Raw genomic sequence first — 22,792 nt, 5'->3', positions numbered from 1 at the left:
CCAAGCCCTTATCATTCCATACCTCTTCGCTGTCTTCTTTTTTTTTTTTTGCTCCTTCTCTAAATACCAAAAAAGATCAAGTGCTCAATTCAGCCACTGGCGCTGTCATTCCTTCGGAGTTCAGGGATATTTACCAAAGTCCATGCAAACAGGACTTAATTGGCATTAAATCCTATGTGGCAAAAAAAAGCTTTTCCCAGCAGGCCAAGCATGGAGACGGTTTGGATTATCTAAGATATCGAGGAATGCTGCTATCATAAATCGAGTCAAGTGGCGACAGGAGCATTTTGCTAAATCTACAGTTCATTTGTGCGCAACAACATGCATGTTTTTGATTGAGCGTCGGGTGCCAGCGTTCCTACATGTCTTGGTACGTAAACCAACCCATGCAAGCATTTATGTGCATGTGTTTATATTTGTGTAGTCTGTCTCCCAGGTAACAGGGATACAGCGTCCCCAAAGCACGTGGTTCAACAAGTCCCTTCCTTGGCTATGAACTCTGGACAGATGATCCCCTTAGATGCTCGCACAGCAAAGACTGGTATAATCACCCCCATTCTCTGCTCTCTTGATGCTTCTCTCCAGTAATAAAAGTCATACTTTAAGGAAACAATATCCTGCAGCCATAAAAAGTCCTTCTCTCAGCATGAAGTGGCCATAAAAAAGGCTCTCACCTCCCAAATCTGTAGTGCACAGAGCCTACCCCCCATTTACACAGCAACAGACGCACACTCTTCAGCGTCATTTCAGGACTAAAGTAGGTCCATCTCTCACTTTGACATGTAGTACATGTGGGAAGAATCTAAGGAGTGCTCAGACTGATGAAATGGACAAAAGCAAGCACGAAATATCAAGAGCCCAGTCACAATTTCATAGGAAAGTGACACAAATCACAGTACAGTCATACCCAAGAGACAGCATTTTTGCTGCCACAATAATGATACAGAGTCATAAAAAACATGACCACTAGCAACCATACTCATGAAGTGATTACTATTGTTACCATTATATAAATATATAAATCTGAATCATTAGTCGTACAATCTAGAGATTTGTTGCTTCCAGTTTCCCATCTTGAGTTTTACAAGTGTACAAGCTTGGACGAGCATCTGAAAGTCCTGCATGTGAGAAAGCGCTGTGTCAAATTCATTCGCCCTTCCAAAAAAAATTTGTCTTCTTTGATCAGTAAAGAGAGATTGTGAGACAAGTTCCCAAATTAGTACTTTTCAGAGTCACACACGAGTATTATTTTGGTACAAATGGAGAAAGAAAATGAGACTGTTCTGTCTGCACACTGCTTCACCGTGCTGACCACATGGCCACCATCAATCTGTCATTCACTGAAAAAAGACAGGCTCTAGTACAATATTAATATTAATACATTTACAATTATAGACATACACATTCAAATAAACTGTTACTGTACAATAAGATGAGTCAGCTTGTAGACGCTGAAGCTCCTCTGCTGTTGCGTTTTCTTTCTTTCTTTTTCTTTGTGGGTCTCAAACGATGAAGTATGGGCCATTTTCATGGCTGAAAGGCCAGTGTCTAAACAGGCCATGGGAAGACAAATGACATGAGTCACCTCTTCAATCTCTGACTTGGCATTTTGAGAATAACAGCGTCTACAAAAAGAAAATAGATCCCAGATGATGGACTTAAAAAAAAGAGGGTGGGTGGGGGGTAAACAGGATCTCTGGGAGAGTTGCACAAGGAGCAAAAACAAAAGCTCGAACAACATGAGTAGGCGAAGGGACAGGCTCGCCATCTTGAGTCCTGGATGAGTAAAAGCCGCTCGAACTGAGGGGGGAACAGACTGACGTCTACTTGCACACGTTGACCCACTCTGTGTGACGACACTCCTCGCACAGCACGTAACAACACCAGTGAAATCTGCAATTGCAGCGCTCGCTGCGTGTCTGTTTGAGGATGTTGTGTCCACGGCCGCAGCACAGCGAGCTGCAGCTGTCTGTGCTGTAGCTAGTTTTGTTGCAGATTCGTCCGTGTGTTCCCGGAGAGTCTATGGACACGTCGTGCTCACAAAAGTCAGGAGACTTCTCAAAGTACACCAGCTCTCTGGACATGATTCGACGACGCCCTCCGCCGAGACCCCCTTGGGTTCCGCTGGCGCCGTTTTCTGTCCGAGGGTTGAAAACCCCATTATTCTTGTTCTGAGAGTTGACAAAAATGGCTGTCAGGAACTTTTCTTTGAGTATGGAGCCCACAAGACGGAACTCTGGAGACACATGCCAGCAGGTCTTAAACTGACAGCTCCCTGATGTGCCGTGACATTTGCATTTCCTTGTCATGTTGTCAGTCACTATCTGTGTAAAGAATAACACTGTAAGCAAACTCCAACAACAACCAAAATGATAATGAGTGCTGAAGGTCGGAGGGACAACAGCTGAAAAGCACAATATTCACCTGTCGTCCCACACGGTTGTTATGTATCCTCATGCGGGCGTGGATATCTCTTGGAGACCCCCGGGAGTCGAGCCAGTCCCTGGAAAAGCGATCCCCGAAACGGATGTCATGACTGCACCCCCCCCACTCCCAGGTGTCTTGCATAGAGCTTAGCTCATCCGGTAAGGGCTTGAGAAGGGCTGAGGGGTGGGCTGAGCGCAGGTTAGTGGGCAGGCTGCCACGATGACCATTCAGCTCTGAGGGTAATGACCGTGTTAAGTCGATGCCTGCCCCACCCTTCTGAAGCGTCTGCAGCTGCAGCTGTGTGAGTTTCAGCCGGATCTTGTCATCGTCCTGGCGACGCTTGGCCTCGCAGCCACACCCCCGCAACTTGCCCATGCTGCAAGCCGAGGCCACAGAGTGAGCCACGCCCGCTGCCAGCAAGGCCAGAGAGAAGGCACTCTCCCGAAAACCTAGGAGCAAGAAGAACACACTCAGAGAGGTTGAAACCATAAAGACTGCAGCTCTAAAAATGTCATTTACCTGTGTACAGCACAATCTGTATTCTCATACCTGCACTTTTCTACCATAAACCCCAGGATCACATACTGACTATCATTAGCCTGCCTCAGACTCTCACCCCTGTTGAGGATGGAGTTGTGGAGCGGCAGCTTGCCAAAGCCCTCCAGCGAGGAGCAGTTCCAGCGCTGGTCCCGGAGTTGGTGCTGGCATTCATGGATGGCCACTTGGATCCCCTGCAGAGCAGATGCTGTCACATCAGGGTTCCTCACACACATCCGCATCTGACGTTTACTGAGGCCTGCCAGCCTGAGGCACACAGAGTTAGGGGTTAGCACTGGATCTCCTGCCACCTTCAGGCTGAGGATATCATTACACAGCACCCTGCAGGGAGAGTGGGAGAAAGAGTGGGGAAGTGAGATGGTGTGTGTGTGTGTGGGGGGGGGGGGGGTCATCGGAGATGGTCAACAGTTCATTAGTCAAACCCAGAGGAATATGAGGCAATGGGAGGGGGTTCAGTACACTTAAGAAAAATACAAACCCAATAAATAATTAAGAGAGATATGATATAATTCATTCTTTATGGGAAATACACCTACCAATAAAATGCGTCCAAAAGTATTTGCTGCACTGTTTCTGCTCCAGTGTCAGTTGGTTAAAGGAGGGAAAATATAATTCTAAACAGATTATCCAGCTGAGAAATATCAAAAACAGATTTAATGGCCAAATGCATCTTATAAAGAAATAACGAGACTGAAAGTGAAATCACTTTGGAATTATTTTGACTCGTTTAAAGCTAAACCACTCAATTAACACTGATTGCACTTTTTTTAAATTTAACTTTACACGAAACCAGACTTCGAAATACAATGACTAATAATTCGTTTTTAATGTTTTTGTTTTTTTTAAAAATAGCTAAATTATTCATTTGAATAGTAACCTATGCAAAGAACTTCCCGCAACTCTGCCGAATCTCGTGCAGCCACAGTCTGCAACTCTCCTGGCGCTCTCAAGTGCACTTACGTGATTGCAGGTGACATAAGTGCTGCTGCCAAAATCAGGAATTGGTCCCAACGGAGTTTGTTTGATAGCTCCATTTTGTTGTGCGTCTTTCGCGACGTGACATTAAAACACTGGTAGTGATGGTCCGCGTCGAATAAGAAAATCGAAAGGACGATGTCTGCAGTATTATCGATGCACCGCCAAACGACCGAGGAGTGAAGACGGAGAACAGAGGAGGTCGGAGGAGAGAATGAAGTGGAGGAGGAGGGGGGAGGAGGGGGGTGAAAGAAAGAGGGGAGGGGAGTAGATGCCTCTACAGGCGGCTGTTTGCAAAATATTGGCCAGGATGAGAATTGGATCACCAGTTGATACTTTAATTATTCGATAACGGGATCATTCACCCAAGCGTAAAATGACGTCTCCAACATTTTACGCACAAGCACTTTACAAGCATTGCGGGACAGCGATTTCGAATTAAGCAGGTATTTAGAAATACTGGATCCAATGATCATATTTATAAGGATTAAAAAAATACATATTTATATATGCATGTACTTGTTCCTACTCTCTTTTGGTGTGATGGGAGGAATAAGGTAATTTGGTCCTACATTTTGGGGGAGAACACAGAAATCCTCGATGAGATGAAATATGGAAACTCAAGGAAGATTTTGTTCATAAAGCGGTGAGTTATTTTAAATAATGAAGGGGGAGGGGAGAGCTGCTGGTTCCACTGTACGACAGGGAGGCAGCAGCAGGCAGGCGGCTCCGCTAACAGACCCTCCAACAATACTGTTTTTAAGTCTTGTGCTCCCCCTTCCTCCCACCTCCATCAGAGCGGCTGCGCCTCATTGTTGTGCTTGAAACAACTTCACATTGTCAATCTAAAGTCTTTATTTCAAAGCAACGAAAGAAAAAAATGGCTAGAGTAACAGACTGTTATTTACAATGTTGTGCAATTACGACCGCTGACAAAACTCTAATGACAAATTATTTTTAGGGATTCAAAAGAACTGACAGACTAAAACACCTTATTGGAGACAACATATCTATTAAAAATCTTTTCTATGGTCACTGTTGAGTAAGCTTATGTAGCAAGTTGCCCGGGCCTTCAGTGTGGACGCGAATCAATCCGTATATCGATCCAGGTTATCCAAAATTAAACATAACATTGCTGCTGGGAGCGAAAGGTGCTTGTGTGCTACTTTCATAAAATTAAGTTAAAACCCCCCTCGAACACGGTTCGCTTAGTGACACCAATTCATCTAATCTCCTTCCATTCCCTAAGCTGCAGCAATGAAAAGTGCATTAGCATTCTGCCTTGGTGTGTATATCTAAGTGGCTTAAAAAGTGATTTGAAGTTGATTTGTATATAAAAGGCCCCCTTTATCCGGATTGAAGCTCTAATCTGCTCGGTGTCGCATGACTGCTCCAGGAAACCCGTTTGAGCAAATTCATATAAGGCTCGGGTAAAAACGTAGGGTGGCTGTCATTAAAGCCTTTTTTCTCTCTTTTTTTAAAGCCTACTTCCTTTTACTGTCATCTGAGGGAGAGACAGAGAGGTGCGGAGGAAGGGGGAGAGATTACTCAACCTACAACCTCTGCAATGACTAATGTGGAATATGCAAATTAGCAGATAAATGTCACAAAATGAACCAATATGGAGAAGTTTGGGGACATTTAAGCTTGCTCCTAGTCTGGGGTTTGATGGAGATGCCGCAAAGTGGCTCAAGCTGTGATTACACTGGGTTACATTGCGTCGAGGGAGGTCTGCAAGCCAGATGTTTGGACTGGTTTTTATCCTTAGTCGTCCCCCTCTTTTCCTGGTTCATCATACATCAAACTTCTGATTGGAGGCCATATTTCATGTCTTCCGTGTTTGAAAAATATTTAAGTAGCCCAGCAGGCAGTGTGAGTTATAGGACAATTACGAGCTTATTATTGCTTCTGCAGGCATTCACGTTTCGCTGTGCGTGTGCGCGTTCGCTCTTATATGATAAAGACGGCTGATAACACGTTTTATTGAGAGGAAAGTAACCTTAAGGGATAACATTCACTTTTAAAAATACATATATATCATTTACATGTAATAATGAATAAACTCGATCTGTAGGAGTTTAAGTGTGAAAAAAAGAACATGTGCAGAAATGGCCTTAGTCACTGCACATTTTAAGAGCGCATTTGGAGAGAGGAGGAGATGCGGTTAGGGAGTAGGCTAATCCAACCACCGGGTAAAAAGGGCAGTTTCAGATGGCTCATATTGCGCTGTAACTATACTGTACCGTGACACCAGCTTTGAGCAGCGGCGAAGCACCAAAGCGGGCGCACCCACAGCATCTGTACCAACTCATCACTGCTCCAGGGCTCCGGGGGAACTTCTCTCAGCAAGACTGGATGCGGAGGCTAGCTGCGCGGTCACTGAAAGGGGAAGAAAATACTTTTAGCCGTACACGTTTACAGGGAATCGATTCTGTGATGACCGTGAGATTCCACAATATGCGTGGACTGCCCTGCTTTTCTCTCCCTCTCTCTCCCTTCCTTTCTTTTTTCTGCTCAGTTGTTTCCTTATTCATTGTGCGTCCTATGAAGAGCATTAACTATCCCTCCCTCCAATCCTATTGAAAAGGCTCCGAAAAAAAAAAACAGGGAGATGAGAGCAGCAAATCCCTTTTTTATTCCCCTCGTAGCGCTCAATAAGAGAAGAATGTGTTGCCTATCAGTCACCGAGGGGATCAAGTCTTCGGAACTGTCCCACGCGTTCAATGCGCCGTGCAAAGCATCACTGAGAGAGACAGAGTGAAGAGGACTGCAGCAGCAGCAGCAGCAGTAGCATCCTGCCCGGACACCTCACAGCACAGCAACCTGTCTCCACTCAAGAGCCATTTAAGTTAATTAGGACTTCCTTCTCTCACCTTTCAAGTCCTCTCCTCGGATTGTGGCGTGGTGAGTATATCCAACCTGCTCATTTTCAAAACTCAGAACTCAAAACTCAAGTTGATCATTAAGATAAAAGTGACACAGTATGTTTGCATGTTTGGAACAAGAAACAAAAGGTGTTGTATTTTCTTGTTTTTTTTGTTTTGTGTGTGTGTATATATATATATATATATATATATATATATATATATATATATATATATATATATATATATATATATACATATCACCAAATAATGACATTCTCCTCCTCATTTTTGAACTGAAGCCACGATGAGGAGTCTGGCGCTGCTGTTAGGGGTGAAAGCCGCTTGCATCCTCTTGGTGTCTTCGCTCTCGGGCACAGGGGCAGTCAACAACAGCGGCCGGTGGTGGTGAGTTGAGCAGATACTGATGATGCACTAATCGCGTTATGCCACTGGAAAACCTCATCCGCAAAGTTAAGTGCCAGCTTATAGGAGCCCTCTGGAAAACAGGGCGTTTTATTGAGTTGCCACATTTCGTGCAGCTTGATCGAAATAATGTGTTAGTTTTGGAGCCGCTCGCAGCTTCTGTTTGAAAAAAAGAAAAAGAAAAAAAGGGCAACCATATAGGATTGATGCTTAATGCTTCCAGGTTGCTCTACGTGAGCGAAACAGCCCCAAAAAACATTTAGGGTGTTTTTTTCCAGTCTTTAATTTATTGTGCCTGCAGTGAAATTAACCACAGCACACAGTTTAACAATAAAATAATTACATAATAATTACAGCATTTTTATTTGCGGTTGATTTAATTCCCTCTCTCTCGCTTTCTCTCTGGCTCCTTTTTTGGACACTGCGGTTTGAACACGAGACAAGATTTTTCAGTCCAGTGTGGAATAAATTGAATATGGATTTAGAGGGGTTCTTTTTATTTGTTTTTTGTTTCTTGTTTTCCGGGGACACGTTGATCTAATACTGGATATAGTTAAGCGATCATAAACTTTGCGGCAACGGTACAGAATTTAGATTTTTAAAACCAAAATAAAACCGGATCTATAGCTTCGCACATTTTCTTGTTTTTAACAAAAAACTGTGGGTCAGGGGTTTGTTGAGGTAACGATTCAACAAACGGTTTTTGCGGTTTTATTAGATGGACAAGGTTTTCGCACAGTGGCAGTGCGCTTTCAAGCATTTGAAAGATCAGCTGGCATCCAAAAGACGCCTAGAAAGCACACACACACACACACACACACACACACACACACACACACACACACACACACACACACACACACACACCGGTGACTTTGGGAATTAAGAAAATATTCAGAAGATGAGATTGTTATTTAAGTTCCCAGGCCTCTCACCGCACCACTGTCTGGGTCAAACCTCTAACAGGCCCAGGCTCGCCCGCTTTTCCGGATGATAATGCTGAACAGCAAAACGCCGCCAATACACGACACATGAATGAAAAATGTTGACACATAAACCACAGAAAATACCAAATAAAGTGGAAAATTACACAGCCTGTGTGCTGAAACGCCAAAAGTGTTCTAAAACCAGCGAAATGGGTGCATTTAAACCCCGTTCAGTGATCCAAGATTTGGATAAAGCTGAAGACGCACAGGTGCCACGTTTGGGCACAAATATGGACACGACACTTAAAAAAAAGAAAGAAAGAAAAAGCAACATCTCTCTCTCTCTCTATGCTATAGTAATAAATAATTACAGTTATTTGTTTCTATATGCTGTGGATGGATGACAGCATTTTTATAGCTTTTTAAATATTTGGCACAGAGGGGTGTTTAAAGGCCTACGTCTTAATGACATTTTGACAGAATGGACATATTTTTAGCTGAAGTTGCACCTTAAATCACATTTGGAGGAACCTTGTATGCTTATCTTTAATGTGATTTAACATATATGTAGGGAATCTTAACTGCCAAGCTAATAACATTAATTTGATACTACACAGATAAGAAATCTGTCAATTATTGTAATCCTTTATTATTATTATTATTATTATTATTATAACATAATGGATCCTGAGTATTTAGCAGACAAATGTGCTTACATATTCTAATTGTGAAACTGACAAGTAATCGCAGCCAGTCCAAGTTTTTATGAAGACATAAAAATAGCTTCATGTTATCTGCCAAGAGTGAAATATACACTGTTAGTCAGAGACAAAGTGTCTTCTCATGATCTTGGAACTGAATGTGAGACTCTGTTTATTACTTTAGCACATAATGAAAACTGTAATTTCAAAGGAGCAACACTCATTGGATGCCAAGAGCCATCAGTTAATGAGTTTAGAGGGTCACCTATAGAGCTTCATGCATGAACTGCCAGCTCCTTGACTCTGAATTCCCTTGTCCTTATGTTGCGCCAGGGGTATTGTCAATGTGGCTTCCTCGTCCAACCTCCTCACCAATTCCAAGAACGTGCAGTTGGTCCTGGACCCAAGCCTGGCCCTTCTGAGCCGTCGCCAGCGCCGGCTGATTCGGCAGAATCCTGGCATCTTGCATGCCATCGCCGCTGGACTGCACACTGCCATAAAGGAGTGCAAGTGGCAGTTCCGCAACCGCCGCTGGAACTGCCCGACCACCCACAGTCCAGCAGTTTTTGGCAAAATTGTCAATCGTGGTGAGCCCCTCTTGTCTTTCTCACCAGGAAATATTTGGACAATTTTGGACAGGATGTAACAGAATCGCTTGTACGCATTTGAAAGGCTTTGTCTGTAAATGATTTCCAGTTTTGGGCAAAAAAGAAAAAAAAAAGGCAAATATAAAGTCCAAAACGCTGGATATGGTTCTGATGGGAAGTTTTTGTGTTGTTTCTTCAGGTTGCCGAGAGACTGCATTTGTATTTGCCATTACCAGCGCAGGAGTGACCCACGCTGTGGCTCGTTCCTGCTCAGAGGGGGCCATTGAGACATGCACATGCGATTATCGCCGCCGAGGTCCTGGAGGACCAGACTGGCACTGGGGGGGCTGCAGTGACAATGTGGATTTTGGCCGGATGTTCAGCCGTGAGTTTGTGGACTCCAGTGAGAGGGGCAGAGATCTGCGCTACCTCACGAACCTGCACAATAACGAAGCCGGCAGGATGGTAAGACTTGCTTTACTCGTCTACTAAGACTGTTTGTCCGAGTTCTACTTGAAATGAATGTATTAATGAGTGAGATATCATGAGTAATCTTTAGTCTTCCTTTCTCAGACTGTGTCATCAGAGATGCGTCAGGAATGCAAGTGCCATGGCATGTCTGGCTCCTGCACAGTGCGCACCTGCTGGATGCGCCTGCCCAGCTTCCGCACAGTGGGAGACTTTCTTAAGGACCGGTTTGATGGCGCATCCAGAGTTGTTTATGCCAACAAGGGCAGCAACCGTGCCTCTCACCGAGCCGATCCACGCCATCTAGAGCCTGAAAACCCAGCTCACAAACCCCCTTCGTCTATGGATCTTGTCTATTATGAGAAATCACCCAACTTCTGCTCCTACAATGGCAAAACTGGCACTCTGGGAACATCGGGGAGAACGTGCAACAGCTCTTCTCCGGGCCTGGATGGCTGTGAGCTGCTATGCTGCGGACGTGGGTTTAAGTCCCGGACTGAGAGCGTGACTGAACGCTGCCACTGCACATTCCACTGGTGCTGTCATGTCAGTTGTCTGAACTGCACCAGTACAAGGACGTTACATCAGTGTCTATGATCAAATATGGGCACCTAGGCACACATGTGCTTTAAGATGTTAGGCTGAAGCTGGAAAAGGTTCAAGGCGGGTAAACTAATACAGGGAAATTCTGGCACAAAAATTCAATCAGTGTTTTTAAACTTAGGAGAAAGGGAAAGCACAAGTATGTGAACAGGGTATAGAAGGAGTGTATGTCTTACTCTTTATTACTTAACCTTAAGTAAATTAACACTACAACGATACTTGTAGAATGGGAATTGTCCCTCAAGTGTTTACATGCTAGATAAATAGGAGTAAATGGACAAAAGGATGTGGTGGAGAATTGATCGTTGTAACCAGGTACCACTAGGGCCTTGTTTCTCCCCAACAAAGGGCAGAAACTGGACACAATGTTTCACAGATGTTTCTGTGGCCACAGAGCCACAAACATATGCTCTCATAAACTGGCGAGGACCTCTAACAAGAGGAAGCTTATTTAAAAAAAAGAAAAAAAAAGAAATCTGTGTTTTGTTTTCTCTTGCTGAAGTTTGGCGTCCCTCCCATGATACTGGCTGAAGTTTATCTCCCTGGATGGGATATCTGTTCCATGCTTGTGTACTTAGGAATTGTATGCAACCCAACCACTTCTAGTTTCCCTGCCACATTTGCCCATTTTGTTTAGATTTCTCCAGATCTGAATTCACCTCAGCCACATGTACCACTCCAGCTTGCAACAGGATGGTCCTTATTGTACATGACTAGGAGCAGGGAGCACAGAAACCAAGTGAGTGAATCTTACTGAGGCAATGTAATTTGAATGTATTATCAATACACTGAATATCACGACGTGATTTAAGCAAATCTGAGGGATCAATAATGAAAATATCATAAAACACTAATAAAACAATGAATAGAAATGTGACCAATATACAAATTTCCCACAAATGCATGCAGGAAGGATTAAAATATTGCAGGTTAAAGTAGGCAAATGGTGCGTTGTTGGGGTTTTTTTTTTCAAGGTAGGTTGAATGAAAATATTTTAAAGAATACAGACTGAAAAAGAAACAAACTGTGTATCAGCTAAGAGGACCAAAATCTGTAAATATTAAAATATCTGATTATATTTATAAAGATGTCACTTGTATGTTTTCTAAATGATTTATGTGCCTGTCAGTGGCTGGAGAATATGCTATCAGTAGAGTCAGGTCAGAGGATGTTTTCATCGTTTGGCTCTTTCTAAGTAGGTGTAACGTAGCGGGTTAAAAAAAATACTCTTGATAGAAAAAGACTGTTATCACTTCTTTGCTTTTTTTCTGTAAAAAAAACACTCATGTTTGGTCATGCACTGAATATTTCCCTTTTTTTTTACTAGTGTAAATATATAAAATATTTATTTCTGAGGATTTTTATACTGTTCTAGAGAGTAAGAGAATACTTTTTTTTTAGATTTTAATCAAAAGACTTAGGTTCCAGTTGGTTTTGTACTGTACGATAGAACAATAAAGTCTATATTTTCAATTAAGCTGCCCTTGTGAATGTGTCAACATTACAGCCATTATGTGTGTTGTGTTTGCTGTATTCGAGAGTGTTTTGACTATGGACCGAGCCAACATATAAGCCTGTCCCTGGGTGTCCTTTGCTTAATCCTATTACCACCACCAAAGCAGCCTCTTTCTCCAGCTCCACAAAACATCCCTGCATCTGTGCGACCAACCACAGAGACAGACTGTTTATCTGCCCACATACCTTATTTTATACAGTATATGAGTTGCTTCATTTGCTTAAGGCCTGAAAGAAATATGAAAAACTTCAACACCTGGCAGTGTAGCTAACCACAGGAGTTTGGAAAGCGTGACACTTCTCAGTTCACCACAGAGAAGGAGCAATCAGGGTCATCCAGAAAGGGCAGAGTGGAGGAAAAGCAGTAACATGCAGGGACGAGAGTGCTTCTGAATTAGCATCGTATTACAGTGTAGATTTAACAGGGGTTCGTGGGCTTGTGGTATAAAATTAGAGAAAACATTATAAAAAATAAGAAGAGAATGGCTACAATATTACTTATCTGGAAGAACAGATCAGAGTGAACTGAAGTAAAAGCAAAGCAAATTCAGAAGTAAAGTGAGGAAATGTCTATAAATACAAAAAAACAACAAAAAACTAAGTGATTAGAAAAAATGTTGTTGACCTATACATAAGTAAAGCTCTGTCTTCTATCACTGGAAAACAGGGGTTAACACACCAGAACATGATATGGCTTACTGTGTAATAACTGACAAACTGAGAGAAAAGTCAGGAGCTGACGGAGTGAAAACACACGCAAAACGAGGCAAATCTGGCTGGAAAGAGAAATAATCAGCAATCATGGGCAGACAGAAACAATAGAAAGTAAAAGTGGTTGATTTTTTTTTTTTTTTCAGAGTTCAAATCCCAGGCATGAGAGTGAGGTGGGAGAGTTGGTGGAGAGTGAAGTGGAGGGGGCGCTGCCTGTGGGAGTGCTAAGGAGTCAGTGATAATTAGCTCAATTAGTGACAAAGGCAGTGTAATAAATACCGACTTAGTGTCTGGGTCCCTGCTGGCCTCTCCCTGCGCAGCCTGCGATGTGGCTCTAGCCTGACGGACAATTCATTAAACTGACAAAATACCCCACCGTCCAGGCGTGACGCAGCGAGTTAGCCCCCTACAGGCCCAGCTCATTGTTCTAATTGTCTGGCCTGGAGTCACTTTGTGGCCGCCTCCTCTTTCACCCACCCCGCCTTCACACTCTGCCTTCAGAAAACCCATGGAGTTAATGCCACTACCTTACTCTGCAAGTAGGTGATCGGCAGGTTGGAAAAAAAACAGTAAGAGTTCCTTGGGGTGGGGCTGCTGGGAGGGGGGGGCGGTGGGTAGGCAGTGGGATTAGCGAATGGAGGTTGCCTGGGAGTGCTGGGAGCAGCACTGATCGGAATGTAGGAGAGATGAGTCCAGAAGCTCGGATGTGGGACAAAGCGAGAGTTAATAAGGAAAGATTGAAGGGGCTGGCGACAATGGGCTGCCACCCGAGTCGAGATGAAATTGCTTCCGAGGATTATTGGGAGAGGGTGTGAGCGTTGTAGGGTTTTTGTGTGAGTATGAGTTTAGTTGGGTATTTGTGTGTTTGTGCTTCAGTGTGTGTGCAGGGGTAGGGGGAGCGCTGGATTGATGGCTGCCCCTCTGGTTGGGGAGCAGGGGACCAAGGAAGGCTAACCGGCTGTTCCCACAGTCTGTTCTGCTGTAGCCACCTTTGACACACGGAGCTGTCAGGCGGCAAGCAGGCAGCTATGGTGTATGGTATGGTGAGAGGGGCACAAACAAAAACAACAGCTCCACTACACAAAAGTCACTGGCTCTATGGAAGGCCAGTGGAGAAGCGCAGACTTGGAGGAGGGAAGGAGGACAGGAATGTGTGACAGGGAGGATTAAAAAAGAAAAAAAAAGAAATAGAGACGGTACAAAATTGTACGCTTGAGTCCCATTTTGGTTTTGGTTCCTGCCAGCTACTGTTTTGCCAATATCTGGAGATAATAATACCGCGCTGACATCCAGTCGCAGCCTGCTCATAAGTGAGATACGTGGTGCATCGAAACGTTAGTTCCTTTACACTTTGTTCCCGTGGCTTGCTCATGGTTACTTTTCACGTCGCTGTAAATTCGCTTTCTATTTTTATGAAGAAAAAAAAAATCTCTGGGTAGTATCATAACAGGCCACAGCAGCCTAAAGGGTGAAGGTTAATGGGGCAATTTTGCTAATTATGTAACTCGACAACGAGAATTAAAAAGCCACGCTGCCTGCAACTGACCTGACAGCCACGAGAACACGTGCACAAATCCAGCAAGCAGGTCACATGCAAGAAACATGGCATACTGAAGGCACAGCAGCTTCACATTAAAATTCCTGCTACAGCTAGGAAAAATGTTTGGCCTGTTGGGTGGAGTTGGCTGTTAATTCGAAGGCAGCATGATAAATAATTGGGGTGGGCCACGGCACTGAATGAAAGGCTGTTTACAGTGCTTGTGATTGACAGTGTGGTGTGGCATGAGTCTGGCACGCAGTAGTGATTTGATTTCTGTGCTCGCTCCATGTCTCATTGTAATCCTAGCATTCAATTATGGGTCAATTTGAAATTAATTTGGGGCATTGTTATTATAGGGACACCCATATCAAGCTTGTGTAATAATCCGAAGAATTGAGTTTGGTGCCATTAGGTGACCACAGGGGTATTATGTAACAAGATGTGCAATTACAGCTTCGTCACTCGGATATTAAATAAAGAACTCAGACTTGCAGAAAACTACCAAGTGGATTAATAGCGGTCAGTGTAGTGGCTCAAATTTACTCAGATTCAATTCAGGATTCTAGGAAGTGCTAAAAAAAAGAGCATGCGTGTGCGCATGTGTTAAGTTTGTGCACACAGTCGAGCCAGTGTGTGCGCGTGTGTGGGTGTGTGGATGGCAGCTGGGAGGCAGACACGGTCCAGGAGAAGAATCATCCCCTAGCAACTGACCTTTTCGCCAGATGGCAGCTCCGGAGTAACAGCCACCCAGCATCACAATGGCCGTGGCCTCCTAACATCTCCATCACTTCATCATCTTCTGGCCTTCCACAACCTGTCACACAGGAGAGGAGGGAAGGTTAGATTCACCCCAGCAGATATACAAGCTCGAGCGTCCTGTTTGTGCGTCTCCTCTCGCTTCAGTTCCAGAAAGTTCCAAAAGATCGCTTTGAGCCTGCGTTCGCTTGTTCCCATGTTTCTGGGGTGTGCGGTGGGCCAGTGGAAGGCATGAGAAGAGGACTGATTTAGGAGAGACACAGCGAACGCTCACTGCTGTCCGCAAACTTTCAGACACTCTCAAACCACTGTTTTCCGTTGTTGGGTTTTGTGCACAAAGTGAATCAGGGTGGGAATGTGGACAGACCACTCGACCATGGTGAGCAATCAGTATGATGTCTGTGGTCAGGCTCAGTGCCCCTATGGAGTGAGCTGGAGAACTAGCCCTGCAGTTAAGGTGGGAGGGATATAACTGTGCAGCATGTATATATATATATATATATATATATATATATATATATATATATATATATATATATATATATATATATATATATATATATATATATATATATATTTATATACACACACACATATATGTGTGTGTGTTTAATAGGCCAGCACTCTTCACACATGTATAAAAATGTTTTCAATTGCGGCCTCCTGCATGTGAACACACATGAATGAATGTGCTTGGGGTGATAATATATTTTGAGCTATCAACACGCTCACACGCATACGCACACTGCAGGGCCTCTGGATTGTCTTGGCTTGATGGCTTTTTCTCTGCTGGCCCATTTTTTGTTGATATTAAATTCTTTGCTAAACCTCAAAACTCCTGAGACGAAAACCTCACCACCATGGAACATCACCTCTAACTAAACACCAAAGTGTCCCTAAGTTCATCTAAACCACTGACGTCCAGCTTTAGGTACCATTTGAAATGCACAGGCAATGATTCTGTGAGAACCATTATGGAACAAGAAAAAGTAAAACTCTCTCGTTACACATCTGTGAATGGTTAACCTGGCAAAGCCAGATATGTGACAACAAACAGATAAAGTGCCATGTCAGACCGTGTCCCACTGAAATTAAGCGTTTCAGATGGAAAACTGTGCGTCAGAGCGCGACTTTAAACCGCGCCGTACTCCAGGGGAGACAATATGCTAGCAAACACTGTAAGAGCTCCCGTAAACAGAGCCGTAATGATAGGGAAAGACTTTGGGAAAGGACAACCAACAGTAGAATATGTTTACAGACATCTGACAATGTACGGGTACAGCGCAGCAACATTTCAGCTCTGAGATCCACATGAAACATGAGCACAAACTGTGGTGGAATCCATGTGACACAACATGAGCCTGTGCATAATTTCACCTGTCAGCATGGATGAAGCACACATTCGGTTAAATCAAACAGACAAGCCAGTGATAAACTTCACCGAGACGTGTCTGGCTACGCTGAACGTTAACACTTCTCCTCATCCGAACGTATCTTCGCGAAACTGTCCGCTGCTGGATTTCTTTTACTTGCCTAAGTGCGAGATCAAGGAAATCTGAGTGACCACAGCACGGATGGAGTAATTTACTGCTCTTCACTTAACCAGATGAGTCAGCTTGTTTTATTGTCTGCAGGCCATTGTCTGAGGCCCAGCATGGCCTCATTTGAATCAATAAACAACACTGAGACATTTTTGACGGCATGTGCTAATTATCTCTGTTCTAGTAATACTCGTGGGGACAAAAAGAAGAAGTGCCCTGCTTTTGGTTTTAATTCCGAGCTGTGTTTTACAGCGACAGTGGGCGAGCGCTCCAGCACTGACACAGCAGCAGAGGAATGTTTATTTGCTGCAGTTAGGAGCTGGGTGGCTTGCAGGAACTATGACACATTCCTGTGTCACCGGCTATCCCGCTCACAGACACACGTTGACATTCACACATTGGTGCCCCATGTGTTCATTCACAGCTTCATACAGAGACATAGACACACACAGCTATTCCTTGCCATTGTGTTTTACCCACGTCAACAAAACGTGGCACCTCTGGGTTCTTAAAGCGTGCCCAATCTGCATGCTCATTCACTTACTACTTAGTATGACATGCCTTACTAGGCCTAACACTTCCCCTGTGTGTAACAGAATGCATGTGTGGCAGTCGTACAGTGACTTGAAGATGAATTATTCACAGCTTACTTCAGCGCTACAGGGGACCGCTGCCCACAAAGTCTGCTAGCGTGCACGTGTTTGTGTTACGTGTATGTGTGCACTTTTGGTGTTTGTGTGGCTGGCTGAGCGCACCTCTCCATCTTTCCCTCTGCAGTCCTATCCATTATCCCCAGCATCTGGCAGCCAAAGCCTGTAAAGAAGACATTTCTCTTGGCAAGTGTTTTTTAAAGGCAGTGACACAGGGGACAGCCAACCACAGGAGCCACACATCTTCCAATCTACATTCATACTGAGAACTGCTTGCATAAGAGAACCGCCCCAGTCTCCTTCTCTTGCTCACTCGAAACAAACGCGCACACACACACACACACACACACACATTCTCTCATCGTGTCACACTTAAAACACACACAAGATACTACTCCCACCCGCTTCTGTCTCTCTGCAATATATTCACCCAACCTTTGAGGTCTAATCACTTCCAGAGCCACAGCTATCCTACAAAATGTGCCGGCAACCTTTCAATACTTTTTACACTCTGAAAAGGTCCTCGGGGGCTTTTAAATGCATATCATTTTATTGCTGATTGTAACGTGTGGCCCGGCTATTTGGTTTAGAGACATTGAATATCGCATCTTCGTGACATGCAATACCCAAGGTGCAAATTTAAATGAAGATAATTGAGCTTTAAATGTCATGGTTTGGCATGAAAGGCCCTGAACCAACAACGCCGTCTTGAATATTGAAAGAATAATTACACCCTGAGAACACCTGAATGTGACCTTGCTCGACACTCATCTGCTCCATAAACACATTCTTAGCATAAGTGAAATGGCACAATAAGAGCATTAATTAATACCACATGCATCTTGTCGCTTGTTGAGGGTACAGCTGCAGTGAGGAGCTTCTCTGAACAGCAAGCATGTGGGAAGACACTTTTGCTTTACTTGGCGCTAGTCGCAATGTTTTCTGGCATCTGGATCTTTTAGAACACAAATGGGTGTGTTAGCTTGATGGAATAATGATTCTGATTTTGATGGGCTACCAGCTACCCATCTTTCTTGCAAACAGATGATTCTGATCATAAATCTTCTGGGATAGAAACAGCTTTGTTTGACAGCAGCTTGATTCACTTTTTAGAAGATGGATGACTTGTGAAAACCTGCAAGTCAGGTGAATTGCTGTTTTCCCTACACACTAGCCTAAGTTTAAATCTGTGGAAGTGTACTTCCACGGAGACCTTGGAAAATAAATGTAAAGGCACATAAAGGAAGATAAACATATCCGCCTGAAGAAACTGAACCAGTACTCTTGACCTATCGTGTCTCTGAGGTGGTTCTGTGGATAGGACACTCTGTGATTGTGACAAAATAAAAGAAAAAAAACTTGATAGTTTTCTTATGAGTTGTTCAACGTGAATGCACAGATGTCAAATGTGACTGCTGATCACATCCTGGGTTAGAATACATGTCTGAACTAGTCTATGAACCTCTGCACTGAGGCCCAATTTGAGAAAGCTAAGAATAACATGTCTTTGTGCATGTCTTTTTTTAGTGCTGTGTATACACAGGTCATGTGTTATGACGAATGCTTTAAGACAGTAAGTGCCCTTAAGGAACAAAAGCCATTCTAATCATGTAAGCGTCAATGAGCTGTGCTGGCCTGGAAATTGATAAATGCTGCCACCTAGTGACGACATTTCCAAATTACAAGCTTTAATTTGGTTTGTTCAATTAACTTGATAATATTCTGATAATATAACTCGCCTGACACTTAAACTTGCTGGTACCAGGTTGGACCCCCGTTAACCTTTAGAACTACCTTAGATTTTCACAGCATAGATTCAACAGTGGAAAACTAAAGGCATTTTTGCCCATGTTGACTTGATAGCATCATGTCAATGAAGCTGTTGTTGACATGATGACAGAGATTTCCTGCACATCCATGTTGGCGATCTCCTGTTCCATCACATCCCAAAGATGCGCTATTGAACGTAGATCTGGTGACTCTAAAGCGTATTTGAGTACAGTGAGATGATTTGAACTTTAACATCTTATCCTACTTGAAGCAGCAATTAGAAGGTGGGTACAGTGTGGCCACAAAGGGATGGACGTAGTCAGCAACAACAAGGCTCATCAAGATTTTTCCAATCTTCTACCGTCCAATTTTGGCGAGTCCGTGTGAATTGTAGTCTCAGTTTCCTGTTCTTAGCTGACATGAGAGGCACATAGTGTGGTCTTCTGCTGCTGTAGCCCATCTACTTTTGCATTCAGAGATGCTCTTCTGCATAGATAGATAGAAAGCTATTTAATTTATCCTAAAAATTAATTTTAGTATAAATTGGATAGTCTAGTGTGAGGTAGGGCAGAATTTTATATACAACAGTGATCAATCTAGCAATGAATGCTTGGATTTGTAGTGCAAATGGTCATCATAAATAATATGTACTTTATACATCCCAGAAAGAGAACCAGGAAGGTTTGATACAGAAAGGTGTGTTCACCTGTCACAACCTGTTGTACAGCTTCACAGAGAACAGGTGGACTGGTTCTCTGAAGAATTCTTAATGGCAGCCAGGAAACATAAATCTGAGAGAGAGTAAGCTGCTGCCTCAGTAATGTGGAATGGAGTGGGTGTGGTGTGATGGAGAGCAGTTTGTTCAGTGACCTCCTGTCTCTCGCTGACTCAAACACCCCCAGATTCTGGTCAGTTATGATTCCAGTCTTGTTGATTAGTTTTTTCATCTGCTGGCATCTCTGGCACTGATGCTGCACCCACAGCAGACAGCAGTGAAACACTCACTACCACAGACTGGTGGAAGATCTCCAGTATCTTGTTTCACGCATTGAGCCTCCACAGAAAATAGAGTCTGGTCATCCTCTTCTTGTACACAGCATCACGGCTGGTCCTCCAGTCCACGTTGTCATTCAGTAAACTCCCAAATACCTGTAGCTGTCCACTGTTTCCACCTCATCAGCCACGTTTTTAATGGGCTTATTCACATTTTTTCCTCCAGAGAGCCAACCACCATCTCCTTCATCTTACAGACATTCAGAAGGAGACAGGACTGTCTCTATAGTGCTAACCAACTTAACCACAATGAAGTTAGCTATTAGCTAACAGAACAGTATCCAAAATGTCTTGATGACTGTGAAAAGAGCAGGCTAAAACAGACAAAGTGAAAACGTAAATAAATCAGTAGGATGACTTATTTAGCTGTAAACCATTCATATCTATTAAAAGAGGGGTTGTTAATTTAAACCTGAATTGCCCGAAGCTCCTTCTCCTTGGAGAGCTGCTACAGTCTGCACCAGCCGGCTATGCTAAGGTAAGCTAGTAACCTTCCTGGAAGCAGCTTTAAAACACAAAATGTCCCAAGTAGATCACGTTTTTTGCAGATAGTTAACACAAACTGTCTGCAAGGTATCTCCAAAACGAACTCACTCTGAGATCAGCTCAGTTGTATAAAGCAGAGATGTTTAGCTAGATAATAATTCATATTCAGCTGCACTGTCAAACAATAACAATAAAAGTAACAAAAATAAAGGTTAGACTAATTAATATTCGCATTTATATTAATTAATTAGTCATTGTAATGTTAACACAGATTAATTATGTGTCTGAATTATATATATTATATAAATAATGCGATTAGGGTTGCCAACCGTCCCTTAAAAAACGGAATCGTCCCGTATTTCGAAACAAAAGCACACGTCCCGTATTGAGCTAATAAGGGACGCACTTTGTCCCGTAATACAGTGAGAATCAAAAGTAGTCTATAAATGTTAATGGAATTAACGCTTTGTTTGAAAACACAATTCCCAGCCTCTCTCCTGCTTTGTGACCAATGAGCTGACAGCACACTTATGACAATTCGAGTATGACAATTCAGATTATCTCATTGGTCGAGGAAAGGTCGCTTGCGGAGAAAATACCGGAAGACAACAGATGACCACAACAACAAGCATGGCCAACAGGGAAACAAACGCCGACACTGCGGTGCACGTCTCGGATGACAGTACACCTAAAGCTGGGCAGACACTGCGATTTTTTTCAGTCACGTTATTCAGCTCTTGCTCAAACTGCACGATTGACTCGCAGGGATTAGAAGTTTGCAGGTCTCACACTATACGGCCCGATGCTCTGATGCGACCTGAGTGCTCACACTGTGCCAACATAACATGAAGGTTATAACAGGAAATCTGTCGCTCGCTCTCTCTGTCTTTCACTCACACAGACACACCACCACCATCAACTTTGCTAAATTGCTAATGAAAAACATGATCAGGCAGCTGTGATTGAGCAGCAGAGTAAATCCAACTATTTTCACGGTTGTTGTGGTCGTGATAATTTTGGCTACGTTCACACTGCAGGTCTTAATGCTCAATTCCGATTTTTTGATCAAATCCGATTTTTTTGTCTGCTCGTTCACACTACAAATAAAATGCGACAGCAAACGCTCTCTAGTGTGAACGCTCAAAGCGGCCCGCATGCGCAAAAGAAGATGTCACACACAACGCGCTCTGTTTAGACCCAGAGCAACAGTATTGTTTGACTGATGGCCCTTAATATAAAGACTTCGGTCTTCACGTTTCCCAATTTTTGCTTTAAGTTATTTTGTTATTTACATAATAATGTAAATAACCTAATAATTATCCTTATTGCCGTTTAAGAGAGGAGCGGTGCTTCAAAGGATAGCTGTAGATTTCTGTCAGAATCTGCAGATTATACAGTACAAATAAAATGTTTACGTTGTCTTCCCAACAGTTTCACTGACATCCACACTGGATGGCCAGGAAGCGTTCGCGATGTCTTCTCTGGCGCTGATAATTGGCTTCAGTCTTGTGTCAGTGACGTAAAAGGCGGATTTAATGCGACTTGACCGTTCAAACAGCAGTCGCTTTCTAAAACATCGGATATGTATCGGATTCAGTACCACATACGAAAGTGACCCAGATCGGATTTGAAAATATCGGATTTGCGCCGTTCACACTGTCATAGCATGATCGGATATGGGTCGCATAGGGTCAAAAAATCGGATTTGATGCGCTTTCGCCTGCAGTGTGAACGTAGCCTTTGTGATGCCACATCGAAAAGGCTCGGATGAGCTTTCCAAAGTTCTACAAGTGCCTCCATCACTTGTGTCCAGATCACACGCTGCACAGCCGTGCTGCGCCGTCTTTTTCACCGATGTTTACGTGTTTGCGCATGAGCAGTGTGAGCGGCTGTGGTGACACCCTCATGAGCGATTGATGATCGGGAGCTGCTCGAGGTGTTAATCGCTTCTCGTTACCCCACGTATACTACACGATGCACGATGAAGGCCAAAATCGGGCCGATCACCAAATCGGTCGCACGACTCAAAAATCGGCTCAAAATGGGCCAAAAATCGCACAGTGTAAGCCCAGCGTTAGAGCAGCAATGTTTGTTCCCCTCAGAGAAAGAAAAGAAAAAAGGCTGCAAAAGTACAGGGAGGACTGGGAAAAGGAAAACACCTGGCTGGGAAAGTGCACGATAACGCCTATAAAGCGCACTGCACTGTGTGCCGGCGCACTTTAACCATAGGCATGC

The 22,792-nt window shown here is 43.6% G+C and overlaps 2 protein-coding genes across 4 annotated transcripts in view; one reads left to right on the top strand and one right to left on the bottom strand.

The window, feature by feature from the left end:
* Nucleotides 1-850: 850 nt before the first annotated feature.
* Nucleotides 851-22,792, bottom strand: part of wnt10b (wingless-type MMTV integration site family, member 10b) — a 32,707-nt gene continuing 10,765 nt past the window's right edge. Inside the window, exons 9-12 of one of the 2 annotated variants that reach the window (XM_026155255.1) lie at nt 15,013-15,115; nt 3,044-3,306; nt 2,425-2,876; nt 851-2,324 (exon numbers count right to left, since the gene is read on the bottom strand). In XM_026155255.1, coding sequence (XP_026011040.1) covers nt 1,824-2,324; nt 2,425-2,876; nt 3,044-3,306; nt 15,013-15,115 — 1,319 coding nt within the window. In that variant the 3' untranslated portion in view covers nt 851-1,823. Of the gene's footprint in view, nt 2,325-2,424; nt 2,877-3,043; nt 3,307-3,945; nt 4,174-15,012; nt 15,116-22,792 lie in introns of those variants that run through there. The other variant, XM_026155254.1, reaches the window with a different exon arrangement.
* wnt1 (wingless-type MMTV integration site family, member 1) lies at nt 6,207-11,885 on the top strand. Of its 2 annotated transcripts, XM_026155257.1 has the most exons (5): nt 6,207-6,864; nt 7,127-7,232; nt 9,211-9,464; nt 9,664-9,929; nt 10,038-11,885. In XM_026155257.1, the coding sequence occupies exons 2-5, from the start codon at nt 7,132-7,134 to the stop codon at nt 10,527-10,529; spliced, it is 1,113 nt and encodes a 370-aa protein (XP_026011042.1). In that variant the 5' UTR covers nt 6,207-6,864; nt 7,127-7,131; the 3' UTR covers nt 10,530-11,885. The 2 variants fall into 2 exon arrangements, with proteins under 2 accessions (XP_026011042.1, XP_026011041.1); XM_026155256.1 differs by lacking the exon at nt 6,207-6,864 and having other exon boundaries at nt 7,092-7,232.

The sequence above is a fragment of the Astatotilapia calliptera genome, chromosome 20 (assembly GCF_900246225.1).
Source record: "Astatotilapia calliptera chromosome 20, fAstCal1.2, whole genome shotgun sequence".
In the NCBI taxonomy this organism is placed as follows: Eukaryota; Metazoa; Chordata; class Actinopteri; order Cichliformes; family Cichlidae; genus Astatotilapia; species Astatotilapia calliptera.
This window is presented reverse-complemented; position numbering and strand designations above follow the sequence as displayed.